At 42.1% G+C, this 14,767-nt stretch overlaps 1 protein-coding gene across 7 annotated transcripts in view; it reads right to left on the bottom strand.

Annotated features, from left to right (window-relative positions):
- Abcc9 (ATP binding cassette subfamily C member 9) overlaps positions 1-12,496 on the bottom strand; it is a 112,472-nt gene extending 99,976 nt beyond the window's left edge. For 3 of the 7 annotated variants that reach the window (XM_021164328.3, XM_029478463.2, XM_029478467.2), the window contains exons 1-5: positions 11,904-12,097; positions 11,538-11,641; positions 7,485-7,645; positions 4,263-4,404; positions 2,546-2,667 (exon numbers count right to left, since the gene is read on the bottom strand). In XM_021164328.3, coding sequence (XP_021019987.1) covers positions 2,546-2,667; positions 4,263-4,404; positions 7,485-7,626 — 406 coding nt within the window. In that variant the 5' untranslated portion in view covers positions 7,627-7,645; positions 11,538-11,641; positions 11,904-12,097. Of the gene's footprint in view, positions 1-2,545; positions 2,668-4,262; positions 4,405-7,484; positions 7,646-11,537; positions 11,642-11,745; positions 11,823-11,903; positions 12,099-12,440 lie in introns of those variants that run through there. The other 4 variants (XM_085839797.1, XM_029478466.2, XM_029478465.2 and 1 more) reach the window with 3 other exon arrangements.
- Positions 12,497-14,767: the final 2,271 nt, after the last annotated feature.

The raw sequence follows: 14,767 nt of genomic DNA, 5'->3' as shown, positions 1-14,767 counted from the left end.
CAAAGAGGGAGAATAAACACCCTGTGTTGGGAATGGAGGCAGCCCTGTCTCTGTAGTCTACATCTGTGAGGAGGATAACCAGGGGCAACTACATAGGACATTCCATCTGAAAACTTAGATCAAAGGGGATTGCTTGGAACTGATGGCTGTGTGTCTGAAACAAAACAAACCTTTTGCTCTAAGGGCATCTTTTACAAAACTGATTTTAAATAGATCATACAAAAATTTAAACAATAGCCTTCCAGATAAAACACAAGTAGCAGTACCAATACAAAAATGTTAGATAAGCCACAACACATCAGAATTAAATTTTTCTGCTTAACAAGAGACTCAGTTACAGAAAGGAGTTTGGATGCTCCAAATTCAGATCTCAGAGAATACATCCACGACCGAAAGATAAAATTCAACTGGTTAAAAATAGAACAAAGCCTATCAACAGCCACTTTAAAAAGATATTGAGGATGACAACTTGACACCTTACAAAGATACCAGCCAATGAATTAATCAAACGACACTCTGCACCAGCAGGCAACAGGAAGATGCCATTCAAGCCATGGGGAGTCACTGGTGGACACCAACCAGTACAGCTACCTTAGGTGGACCAAGCTCACCAAGGTTGTGTCCACACAGAACAAACTGTTATGAAAATATAACGTGATTTGGGCCAACATCTGTTGGAGCATGGTGCATACATATACCTCCGCCTGTCCTCTGGCCCAGTAATCTCTCCTGAGGTTTTTACCCTAAAGCAATAGAATACTCCTGCATTCACAAAACTCTTCACAACAGCCTATCTGCTTTCATGATAGCCCAACTCTAGACACAGTTTAGGTGTGCATCAATAACACAGGGTAAAGGTGACATGTTTGTACAGAGGAATATTACACAACAGTTGATTTCAAGAATAAAACCCAATCCAAGTGAACTCCTAATGAGCCTCACAGAATCAGCTGAGAGAAAGCAGCCTAACTTAAAGAGGCTAGACTGACTCCATCTATGGGACACTGAAGAACAAGCCCGTCTCCGTGTGGTGGAGGAAACCAACCAGGATAGGTATTCTCTCTGTGCAGATGGAGGGAAAGTAAGAGTAGTCTAAGAGGGACGGAGAACGCATACATGGATGAGGGCTTTGCTGTGCCGGAATGATGGTGCTCACATTGGACAACTCAAGGCCTCTTGGTCTCAGGTATGCACGTTTTAGTTCACAAGAACTATAGACAAAGACCCAACTCTAGTTAGAGAATGTGTGTATGTGTGTGTGTGTGTGTGTGTGTGTGTGTGTGTGTGAATAAAGAATAGAAAATATATGTATATATCTACGGATAAAGAATAGAAAAATAAAGTTTTGTCTAAAACAGAGTATGCAACTTTTAAATCACGAGAACTGTAGACAAAGATCTAACTCTAGTTAGAATATGTATATATCATATATACAAAATATTAGTCTTATATGTAGTTAGTTAGTTATATATAGAAAAACTATACATTATACACACACACACATATATATATGTGTATATATATATATATATATATATATGGATAAAGAATAGAAAAGTAAAGACTTGTCTGAAACAGAGTAAAACCTAAATTGATATTTTCTAGATAGTGGGTAAATGAATATTTGTATAATTCTTTCAATTTTCTGCAGGTTTGGGAAACTTCACCATAAATTTGTAATTGAAACAAAATTACAAGTTCATGATTTTAAAATGAGCATTTCTTTCCGAAATGAAGTATTTTGCTTGAAACAAGTGAAAGCATTTTTAATGCTATCATTCTTCATTTTAGTAATAAAGTAACGCCCTCTCTCAGACCTATATAACAATTGTGCTTCAGTTTTGACTTTAAGCCATTAGATATATTGATTAACTGTACATTTTCTTTCCAGTTTTAGTCTGCAACTTAATTATACAGTTTGAATTTTTCCTTTTTTGTTGCCAATTAGAAAGTCAAAGTTAATTAGAGGTCAAAGGAACTGGAAAGGCTAACTAGAGAACCTTAGCCCTGTTGCAGGCAGGAGGGGCCGAGCTTTGAAGAGCTGTTCCTCTGGACTGTGACTGTGGACTTTTCCTTGGGCTACAATGTTTCTGCTGCAAGGAGTCTTCTGAAGTCTCACCAGCAGCTCCAAAGCAGTGGCAGCCTATGGCGCCAACAGAGGATGGGAGAGCCCTTTGGAAGGTGTCTCAAGACTCCAAGGCAAAGGGAGAGACATGGAGCTCTATAGAATGGCATGCTCATGGGGCCAGTACATGCAAGAGCTCTCACTGTTAGAAAGCAATTCCTGGTGTCCCTAAGAACAGCACATCCCATCCTTCTCCCCAGAACAACACACCACAGAGGGATTTATTGGAGGGATCATGCAATTGTCACGACTTAGGGCACCTTAATGTATTTCCACCTCCACTTTCACTGAGAGAAAACGAGACCTTTCCCCGTGCTTCTCACTCTCAGCCTTCTTCAGTGTGTATTTATTTATTATGTGGGAAAGAAACTAAATGGTTCTTTGGGGGAGGGTGGTGAGAAAACCTGTGAGAATATTTACCTAAAAGTAATTTAGGGAAATTTGATGTTTCAATGTTATGATAATAGACGATGGATGTTGTCGTGGCGACAAATCCCATCACAGCCGGCATGAAAAGGTGGAGATGCCTGGACGTCCGATACCTAGAGAGAGCAAAACAGTGTTGGTGCCTGACGCAAATGGTTCTAGAGAGTTCTCCATTCGGTTTGTAATCTCCACATGAGAACTCACTCTGCTGTGTTCAAAGCCAAACTGCAATAATAGCTGCTTAGAGAACATGTGAGCACACACATCATACCTGTGTGACGTAATTGTGCTGGAAACGTCTATCCTAACAAAAGCATGAATTAAACACAAGGAAGCAACATCTTCAAGTGCTTACAAAAGTGACATATACCCACCATTCTACATGTGTAGACACATTGATGTGCAAATGGTGCAACAGGGCAGACCTGCTGAAGTAATTTAGTGATCAAATTAAGTGAATGATTAAAGAATAAGGGAAAGGACATATTTGAGGAAGTGTGACACAGAAAAAGATGCAGCTGTCCTGGGCCTCGCGATGTAGATCAAGCTTGCTCCTGACAAAGATCTGCCTACCTCTGTTTCCCCAGCACTGGGATTAAAGGCATGGTGCCTCCATTCATGGCTGCACATCAATGTTTTAATAAGAGGCATACCATGACCCAAGCACATGATCAATATTTTCCTATTGCTTGAGTTTATTCTCTTATTATGTGAGATGGAAATAGACTATATTTGCATTTATAAGGAAAAACTCATTGTATTTAATTTCCTAATATAAACTTCTTTTGTAAGAAGGACAAAGTTCTACTAGAAATATGACTTGTGAGAATTCTGACACTAAATTTCTCTCATCCTTTCCTTGTGCCTCTTTGTCTTGAGGGGTCTCAGGCTCCCTTCATGCCTTCTTCTCTATGTCTGTTTCTCTACAAAATGAAGGAGAACATCTGAGAACTAATGACTATTTTAAAACATAAGCACATAGCTTATAGGGCTATATTCAGTTAACATCAAGACAGACATATATATATATAAAGATATTTAGTATCAATATAGGTCCTATATACCTATTTTTAAAGATAAAGTACTCATTCAAATGTGTCAAAGGACAGAACTTTCTGGACAAGAGCACAAAGAAGCATGAAAGCACGTGACTGAGCACAAGTCACAGAGAACTGAATTTATCTGCCAGAGAAATTATGTAGCAAGACAACAGTGAAGGTGAAGCCCAGAGGGACCAGGGAGAATGTTACCCAGGTAAAGGGTTTGATGTGCAGGCATGAGGACCCAGTCCAACGTCTCAGAACCTGTGTAAATAGCCAGGCAGGGTGGCACATACCTCATCCCCACTGTCCCAGTGCTCATAAGGAGCGATGCGAATCGGGGGCAGCTCAGGGACTAGCTGGCCTGACAGAAACAATGGCACGGGACTCACACACCAACAAAGCAGAAAGTGAGGACCAAACCTAGAGGTTTTCCTCTGGACTCTACACACACACCCCAGCCCCACACATGAACACACATATGTCATACATACTTGCACAAAACAAAAGCAAACCCCCATGGTTATCCTGTATGGTGAATTGACAGTTATTGCTGCTAATAGGTCACAATCTGATCCCTCCCCTGCAATCAAGCCTGACAATGTGCTCTTGGCATCTGTCTATGTGCCTGCTGCCACACGGTAAGATGCTAGATGAGTTGAGTCACTTACGAGTCTGAAACGATGCCTTCTGCTATCTCACAAACATGCACAAACAGGAGCGCAAATGTCAGAATCCATCTCAGGTTGTGTCCGGGAAAATGAAGCCACGTGTTATGATGAATTTGCACTTTTGAGCTTTGGCTCCCCCATCCTGAGAGACAAAGGGTACAAGAATGTGATTAACATAATGGTCAGTATAACCACAGGTATAATTTACATTGCTGCATGTTGCAAGCTTTGGGGAATTTCCTGAACTCCAGTGCTTCACACTGATGGAAACTAATGGCTATTTACATTAGATCCACAGCACCATGGACTTACACACATTAACTCATGTGATATCATTCAGAAATGATGCTCCACCATGATTTTAACTGATGTTCTTCCACCTCTTGACTCAGCAGACAAGACAAATGAATAATGACAATATCGAAAGGAAATTAGCATCTATAATATTTTAAAATATGAGACCTGCAGGGGGGCTAACAAAAAAAGACATATTTGGTGGTACAAAGTGGGACATATTTGAGTCAATTCTGAATCACATGCATATCTGGGTGTACCTGTGTGTTCATGTATGTGTTCACATGTATGTGTGAGCACATGTGTACTGTGATGCACATATAGAAACCCTCACTTTCTACCTTGTGCAAGAAAAGATAAGGGTTCTTGTTGGTCACTGCTGACCTGTGAGTTCCTGGGGATTTTCCTATCTCCCTCTCATCTCACCTTAGGAGTGCTGAGATTATAGATGTGTGCATCTTCCTTTAAATGGGTTCTGGGGATTCAGACACAGGTCCTCTGGCTTGCACAGTAAGGGCTGGGGCACTGAGCTGCCTCCCTAGACCTGACTAATATGCACACATCCTATGAGAGAATGATCCCCTCTGGCTGGGCCAGGACTGTTCAACAAGCATACCATGCTTTTCTCAAAGAAAGCTGACACTGGCCTGCCGAGATGGCTCGGCAGTTAGGACTGCACACTGATATTGTAGACTACCAGAGTTTAGTTCCCAGCACTCCCGACAGGCAGCTCACTACTGCCTGTAACTCTAGCTCCATCCAGATCTTCTGGCTACTATGGGCATCACATATATATGGGTATACATGCACACACACACACAATTTAAAGTAAAATTAAAATAACAATGTTTAGTTACTCAGACAAGCCTTGAGAAGGATTGGGGACACTACCAGCTCATCCTAAGTTCACAACAGAAGAAAAAACAGTAATTACTTCTTGGTCAAATTTTAAGGTTTTCTTCCCCAAACTGTAGGTGACAGGGTACCATCACTTCATTTATGGTATAGTGCAAGGGAATCCCACCTCTGTTTTTTATGCTCTTCTTTCTTTTTCAGGTTTGACTAAGAAATATACAATGTGCTTCAAAAACTAAGATGGATTTGTATTACAAATACTGCCAGAGAGCAGCTCTGTTTGGATAAGGGAACCCCAGCAGCGCCCCAGGAAAGAAAACCAACTCGAGCCTTAGTGCTTCCAGATGTAATTCACAACCAGAAAGTCAGCTTTACTAACACATTCTGTGCTTTATGCTTTCTTTCACCTCTAACAGCAAAGCTCTGTGTGTCTCCTGTAATGTCATCATTTCCCTAGTATGTGGCACTTCTTTGACACTGATCTAGATAAGAAGCCAATGCCATAAATAAACATTCCATCATCTCCCGTCACCAGCGTCCACTCTAGTCCTCCTATTTGAACATCCTGGTGGCTAGCCTCTGTGATGACATTAAATGGGGGGGGGACATTAGAGGTTAAGGGTCTGTCACGATATGAATCATTAACTCTATACCTGTTATAATTACCACTACATTAAAAACTGAGTGGCATTTCTACTCTCTGGTCCTATAATATTCAGTCTCCATACATTCATTTAACATAAATAGCAGTGTACCAAGAGTGATCCTGGCCTCCTTGTACACCTTATAACAGAAATTCTTTGATCACTATTGGGATGTTAACATGTGATACCTATGTAGGTTTGGTTCTCTGTTGCTACAATAATCACTATAACCAAAAGCCACTCAGGAAGGAAAGCATTCAGTACACCTTACACTTTGAAGGCCTTCATCAAGGGAACCCGAGGCTGGAACTCAGGGTAGAAGGTTGAAGCAGAGACCTTGGGGGAATGTCACTTACTGGCTTGGTTCCCTGGCTTGCTCGGCTTCTTTTCACATACAGCACAGGCTCACCTATCTAGGGATGGCCCACAGTGATGAATTCTAACCTGAAATGGTTAGCCAAGTAAGTCCCATCTCTCTTGCTTTTGTTAAGGTACTTAATCTGACATCAACCATAGTCACTTTATACATGAAAACGTTGTTTAATGTTTAACAGGTTAACAGGTTTATTTTTTCCAGGTGTGGTTGTGATGCCTGTAACCCCCACAATTCTTAGGAGAGTAGGCAAGAGGACTGCAGGATCCAGGACATAGTGGGCTGCATAGCAAGCTCCCACATATCTGAGTTATATAACAGAAACTTGCCTCCAGAAAAATAAAAACAAGAAGTTAGTAAAACAATCTATTTGGGTTGTTTGAGGGAAGTTTCACAAATCGTGTCTAATTGCCCTAAACAATTGGTTTGTGTGTGTGTGTAAATGCTTATATGATGTGTATTTGCAAGCTCTCCTGAGTCAGAAACACTATGGAGCCCATACTGGTCTAGAACTCATGGCAATCCCCCTGCCTCAGCCTTCTGCTTAGGTGCTGGAATTACAGGTATTGACTACGCATCTAGCTAACTTTCCAAATGGTTTTCATGAGAATTCTTTCCACCTGAGGTACAGTCCACCTCTCTCCTTCTTTCGAGGCCCAGATGGGTTGTCACTCTGCAGGTGAATGCTCAGGGCGATCTGCTTCTGCTTTTGCAAATGGACTGAGATGATGGAGTTGTGACAGCTCATCTGCTCCTGTGGTCTGCACTGAGGGTAGGTGCTGTCTCACCCTGTTTCCATCCTGTCTCATAGCATAAAGCAAACTCTCCCCAAATGCCGCATGGATGGTATTTACCATCACCGACTAGCCTGTGGGATATTCTACAGCAAGTACATACAATCAAAATACACAAAACAGCATTACCCTGTCCCCACAAACCTACACATCAGCTTTTGGGGGTGATTTCACCAGAAATGGCAGCTTTCGCACAGCAGAACCTCAGCCACCAGAGAGACAGAAACATGAAGCACTGTGCACAGGACACGTCATGACTCACCAATGAACAGTATTGGAAAGGTGATAAACAGCAGGAAGACATGTGGGACCAGGTTGAGTGCGTCCACAAAGCATGGGTTTTGGAGAACACCATAATAGATGTTGTAGGAGGAGATGTTGTTCCCACAAAAAGAAAGGCTCATTTCTTCTTACTTGATTAACCTAAAATAGAGAAATGACCATCTTAGTATTAAACTTTCCTAAAATGGTGGCTTTAGTTAAGGGGTTCATAGCTTAAATTTAATTCCCCTTACTTTTGTGGCTGGGGAAACAAAAAGCATGTCAAGTAACTTCAGGTTTTCCATAACATTCTAGTAAAACTTTTTCCATGATTTAAAAAAACAAAAAACAAACAAAACAAAACAAAACAAAAAACCACTTGTGCAAAGTACTACCTCAGAGAAGCAAGTATCTGTCAAAGAAGAAAAATGGTCATGTGTGCAAGGAAAAGAAGAACAGGAACAAAACTGTTTAAATGAAACGTTAAAATGATACAATAGGGAAATGTATTTTTTCCCACGCTCATTCACACACCCAAAAAGATTCCCTAGTCATGCCATCTGAACCAAAATGACTGAAACATCTCTCTTCCATTGCAAGGAATAGTAAGAGAGAGGCACGAGGGACTATGATCAGTAACTGCTTCTCTCTGAAGAATAATGATGTCAAGCAGTTAAGACACATTGAATTCAGCTCCTGACAAGTTAAGGAAGACTCCTCAGGTCTCAGGCAGACATCTTGGGCCCTGTGCAATTCAATGGCTTCATTATAGACACAGAGTAGCTGGGCTGTCAGCAAGCTAATTTTAGAAAGGTTTATCATCTGCAAAGAAACTCAGTATCCTTTAATCTACCTCCCATAGTCTTCTCCTCCCTCTTTCCTTAGGGAAGAAAAAATATATTTTCTCTTCTTTACTGTGTGTGTGTGTGTGTGTGTGTGTGTGTGTGTGTGTGTGCTACAGTGGACATATGGAGGCCAGAGGTCAGCTTACAGGAGTCAGTTCTTTCCTTCCCCCATCTGGGTTACATGTTCAAACTCAGGTCATCAGGTTTAACAGCCACCGGCTCTACTTCCTGAGCCCTCTCACCAGACTTAATGTACAATGTACTTTCTTTGCATTATCTAAGCACCAAGGTAAAGACTTTTCTATGGTACAGGCTTTACCACATTTACACATCTTTTCATCAGTTGATGCACATTTGAACCTTCTGGCTGTTATGAAAACACCACTAGAAATATTCCTAAATTCTGCAGAAGTTAGCTAGCTGCTGAGTTGGAAACCAGTGTCCCAGTGAGAGAGCACAGATCCACTCTGGCTTTGTTCTTTAGTAGATCTTTCTCTTGGGTATGCTGAAAAGACAGTAGAGCCTCAAAGCTCTGCTCCATCAAAGAAAGACTCTAGGATCCCAACTTGTCTTTCATCCATCTAAAAGCCTTTGTGTGGAGTCTGCTTCGTTCCCAATGATATCAGAAGTCCTCAGAGCAAGCACATCATGACAGTGATGTTTGGGGTATCTTACAGTACGCTGCATTAAGCTTCAGTAAACTCATTCATCTATCAATCAGTAGACAACTTGGGATCCACACTCACAGGTCAGGTTTATAATCTGTGCTTTCCACTCTGTCCCTGCCCACTCACCTCCCAAGATAACTGATCTTAGCTATTCCTATTAAAACAAATAGCAGTTTAAGAGTTTAACCTCACCAGACTTTCTTTTCCATATTTATGTTGGATTCTGGGTTAATTAAAAGTTAATATCACATCAACAAATAGTACCTTTCTTATTTTTCTTTTCATTGATAATTAACTTAGTCATGGACATTATATTTTCCCTAAAAACAAGACAAATAATAGGACATAGAGAATAGTAGATAAATTGTTGGAAAAATCAAATTCCCCTCAAATGTTGTAGAAATCATTGCTTGAATATAATATAAGTAACTAGTTGGAAAGCTTGTATGGCTATAGCCCAAATGTTTGTATATAGTCTCTTACACAGATTATATCTGATAAACCCATTTTTTATTAAGTCACTTATAGGCTCTCTAGTTGAGGTCTTTTATTATAAAATTATATTTTTAAAACAAATAGTTTTAAAAGATTTGACTATAGATTTGGTAAATCATTACCACTTCATAAAACTCATATGGGAGAAAGAATTGAAATTTTTTAAAATAATGACAAAATGGAAGCTATATGTTCATATATGTACATTAGTAAATATTTTTTGATAAAGATGGAAAACCAATAAAAAAATAATAGCTAGCAATGAGGCTTTTAAGACTAGTCCCTCATTTAGTGAAAATGACAAAATGAAACGTTAAGTCATTTACTTGCTTATTTGTTTGTTTGTCTGTCTGCACAGTGCAGTGCAGCACAGGAGACCAAACCCAAGGCATCAAACATGCTGGGCCAATACTCTGTCACTGAATGATATGTCCTGTCCCCAGCTCTATGATGCCATTCCACAAAAACATCTAGATTTTGTTCCCTCTGCTATGACCTCTGAGTCCTACCCTGCTTTCCACCCTCTCTGCTCCCTATACAGATGTCCATGTTTCCTTTTGACATCTCTTCTACTCACCCCTCTTGACCTTCATATCCCTTTCTCTAAAGCCACTGTGCAGGAAGAAGGTTCTAATAGCCAGCTACATCAACAGCCAAAAGTAGGGAAAGAGGAAGTTTACTGCAGATACTATATTAGATGTTGTGTCCATCAAAGATATTGAATCAAGATGGTGTGCATGTGCGTGTGTGTGTGTGTGTGTGTGTGTGTGTGTGTGTGTGTGTGTGTGTGTGTAAACATCTGTGCATCTTGTTCTAGGATTTGAATCCAGATCCTCATGATGTCAGGCATTCACCCTACAAACCAAACTATACCCCAGCCTTCTAATAAATCCTTAAATTTCCAAACAGCGTCTGTGGTTCCCTTCCAGAGCTCAGGCTGTTGTAAGCACTTGAGGAAGGCCATACACTGATGCTCTTGAGGGCCAGACTGTCACCTGCCATCCATTGCTGGTGCCCCCCTCCCCCTGTATCTGTTTAGGCTCAGTTTGTGCACAGAAGTGACAGCAACAAGGAGGAAAGGGACCATAGGGAAAAGCAGAACATCTTCTCCCAACGAGCATAATGCCTCTGAAAGGCAGTCAAGTGCTTACAAGAGTCGTTGGGCTGGGGAATTGGAAGGCACCAACTTTAAAACAGATCAAAAGTGAGACGTTGGCTATGGGGTAGCCTGCAGGACAGAACACAAAGGGAAGAGGAGTTCTCTTGTTTCCTGGCCCTGCACTGTGAGAAGTTCCCCAGCCCCTGGTATGCATAAAACATGGTATCAGTTCAAAACTCTAGTTTTGAACATCTATCAACTCTTTTGATACTTCTACAGAAGAACAAAGGTTAACTGATTTAATTCCAAAGATAAGATATTAAAACATATCAGGAACTAATTGCCAGTTACTTTTGCTAGCCACTTAGACTCTGAGTGAGAAGCAGCCACCTCCCTGCTCACCCTGCAGCCGCTGTCAGTTGTGAGTCCATTGACAGTGCCAGCCAAGGTCGGGCTCTGGACACATCTAAAGCAAACATGCACGGGATAGCTTTCCTTCTTGCATGTGGAACAACTCACCCCTGAGCTACAGAGCGCTTAGGCAAAAGCATCCTGAATGAGAAGCACACCTCTGAAAGGCACCTAAGGCAGCGACCACTCACGATGCGCCCAGGATGCCCACCATCCGCCAAAGCAAATGCTGCAATCGTTTCACTGAACTTGCTCAGTGGAGACCTCACAAAATACGTAGATGTGTCTGGCTGTCTAACTAGCTGTCTGGCTGGTTCTATACAGATCCAAGTAGGAAATTTCCTAGCAAAAAAAATGACCATGGACTTGATCCATTATTGAGTCTTAGTCCTTGCGTTTACCCTCCAGGGGCTATGACGTTCTGTGACACAAGAAAGGCAATGCTGGGGACCCCTGCGCAGATAAGATTGTTTTTAGACACTGCAACCAACGCGGAGCAAACAAGCAAACAATAAATAAATAAATTTTAAAAGTACCTTGGCTTTGGCTCCAGGGCTTAGTCCCCCTACTGGTGCACTTGAGCTACCAACAGCCTGCCCACCGTCTGAAGATGTAAATTTCAAACTAGTACACAGAACTCCTAAAGAGCAAAGAGTAACAAATTTAGTAGAGAGAAAGCTTTGCGTGAATTGTAAAGGGGAATGGCTAACAAAGTCTCACTCTCTCTATAAATATCAGTGACACCTTTCCCCGTTTCCAGTCGGTTTCGGCTCCAGCCGGCAGGATTGTGTAAGTCAGACTTTGGAAACCTGATCCCACCTTCTCGCCAGCAAGTCCCCTGAATCCTAGAAATAAGCGAATGCCTTTACTGACAGAATACTAGATCAAAATCAACAGCTTACAGCCAGTGACTCCTCAGAGTAGTTGGGGATCTCTCTGTAGCAAGCCGAGGAGCTCACGCACTCCATGGGACGACAAATTTTCCTCTCGGGTCAGCAGCCGGCGAGTGGATTATTTTTAGGGTGGTGGGAGGCCAGCTGCTGCCTCCTATCGCGTTTCTCCTCCGCTGCGCTGCGCTGTGGCCTGGGGCGGACACTGCCGCGCCCAGGCAGGAAACTGCAGGCGCCCCAGACGCATCGCCTGAGGCGGGGGACCCTCCCCATCCAGGACCCTCTTCACCCCGACCCCCCTCACCCGGATCTCCCTACCTGGGACCCTCCATCACTCCGGCCATTCCCATCCAGGACCACCCTCCCCCAGACCCTCCGTCACCACTCCCCACTCCTCCGGAGCTGCTCCTATGGGTGAGCGCAGTGAAGATGTGCCAAACTCAGGCCGTATGTGGATCCCCCAAGACTCCACCAGAAAGCGGAACTTGCAAAAACCGACTCCCAGACCCTAAAGAGGAGGCTTATCAGATATGAAAACATGGAAAGTACCAGCTTTGCGGGCAGCCTTTGCTTTATCCACCAAAAAATAGGTTTAAAAGTGCCATCCGTTCCCCCAGCTTCTCCCCCAGCAGGACTGAGAACTGAATGGTTCATTCTAGGCAAAACAAGCCGCCACCAGGCACGCTTGTCTCACTTGGATGGGCAGGCACAGGGCAGAATCTTTCAGTGACCCGGGGAATTTGCCTGCTGCTCCAGACTAATGGACCAATGGCACTTGCCTGAACACCCCAAAATTTGAGTTTGATTTCAAGTTTCAGCATCAACAGTACTTTTTATTTGTTTATTTGTTTCATCGCTTTCACAAACAACAGATATAATTAACTCTTAAAATATCAAAACTTGCTTAAAACAATATCTATTGAAGGCAGACTGTGGTTGGTGTTCTTCTGAAATGCCATCATTTTGGGGGAAAGATGCAGGGAGTTCAAAGCAAGAAGCAGACACATAGCAGATTAGAAGCCAGCTACACACACACACACACACACACACACACACACACACACACACACCTGCTTTTGATATAGATATGCATGTATATATGACACTCCACAATAACTTTCCTTCTGGTGGGAAGGGGTGAATTTTAAATTTAAAAAAAAAAATTTTTTTTTCAGGGGGTGAAGGTTAGACACCCTGGCTTGGACTCAAACTCGCAGTAATCCTCCTGGCTCAGCTTCTAGATTGTTGCGATTACAGATATGAGCCATGATCACACTGGGTAATTTTTGGCCTCAGTAACTCTTGAATAAACTCTCAAGATTCCCAAGGGTCAGTTTTGAGTCCTTTGCAGTAATCAGTGTTCGTAGCAACTGTCCTGATCAGATAAAGGCTCGTCAGCCTGGCGGGCTGGTGCCTTCGAGGTTCCTCATGCTGTCCCTAAAGCACTGGCCACTGAGTTGAACTCAGCACCCCGTGGCCTTCTGGCCTCCAGAAGTTGCTGCTCAGAAACTGACCCCAGCACAGCATGCCCCAGAGGAGATGAGAATAAAGTCACTTCCTGGGAAGGTCCTTGCAGCCTTGGCCAGCTTCCAGAGCCAGAATGTACCACTTCCAGGGAGCTGGAAAGAGCTGGCACCGAGGATGATCCTGCACCAATCTTACGGCCTCAGAACGGCATGTAACTGCACCCTATAGCAAGCTTTTGGGGCCAGGAAAAGAGAGTGTGGTTCGAGAGCAGGGAAACTCAGAATTGTGTTCAGAATGTGGAAACACCAAGTCGGGCAGAGAATTGGGAACTAGGAGACAGATAATGCCAAATATACAGTTTGAATGGAAATACACAAAAGGAAATTGCACTTAGAGTTTTTAAAAAAACATACTACTATTAATGAGCCTGGACTCACGGCTCAGTGATTAAGAGTGCTTGCTGCTCTTGTAGAACCTATGTGGGGGTTCACAACTGTCTGTAACTCCATTTCCAGGAGATCTGATGCCCGTTTTTGACCTCTGAAGGTACCAGGTACACATGTTGCACCACATACATAGGTTCAGGCAAATACACGAAGAAAGATAAAAATAGATCTTGAAAAGAAATTATCACCAAATTATCACTTAAAAGAATTATCACTAATCTCTTTCTAAGGTCATATATCGTAACTAAACATGCTCATTGTACAAAGAAGATGTGAATAAGTAGGACATGCCAAGACCCCCACCTAGAAGATTAAGTAAGCATGTGTCAGACTGTAAAAAACACAAGCAGTGTGCTGTATGGATGAAAGAAGGACTTGGAAGAAAAGCCTGCCGGGCTCTGAGGTAGACCAGGAGAAAGCCCAGAGAGGCTGACGGGCAGGGTGCTCAAACAAGCCTGGGACATAGGATAACACCAAAAGAGATGGATAGATAGATAGACAGATGATAGATAGATAGATAGATAGATAGATAGATAGATAGATAGATAGATAGACAGACAGACAGACAGATAGATAGATAGGTAGATAGATAGATAGATAGACAGACAGATAGGAGATGGTAGATGATTGATTGATAGATTGATAGATTAGATAGATAGGTGATTGATGATAGGTAGGAGATAGAGATAAATAGATAGAGATAAATAGGCAGACAGACAGATGGATATGTAAGACATAGATGAGTGGCTGGATAAAGATAGATGATAGATAAATTTTATAGATAGTTGGTAAATGATGAATAGACTATATATATATATATACATATGTATATATATATGTGTGTGTATATATATATACATATATATGATGGATGGACAGACATATAGACAGAGAAATGGACAGATAGACAGGATGAAGAGGACAAGAGCAAGCAAGAGAGGCAAGGGAAACAAGTTGGACTTT

The sequence above is a fragment of the Mus caroli genome, unplaced genomic scaffold, assembly GCF_978045245.1.
Source record: "Mus caroli unplaced genomic scaffold, Mus_caroli_1 scaffold_7, whole genome shotgun sequence".
NCBI lineage: Eukaryota > Metazoa > Chordata > Mammalia > Rodentia > Muridae > Mus > Mus caroli.
This window is presented reverse-complemented; position numbering and strand designations above follow the sequence as displayed.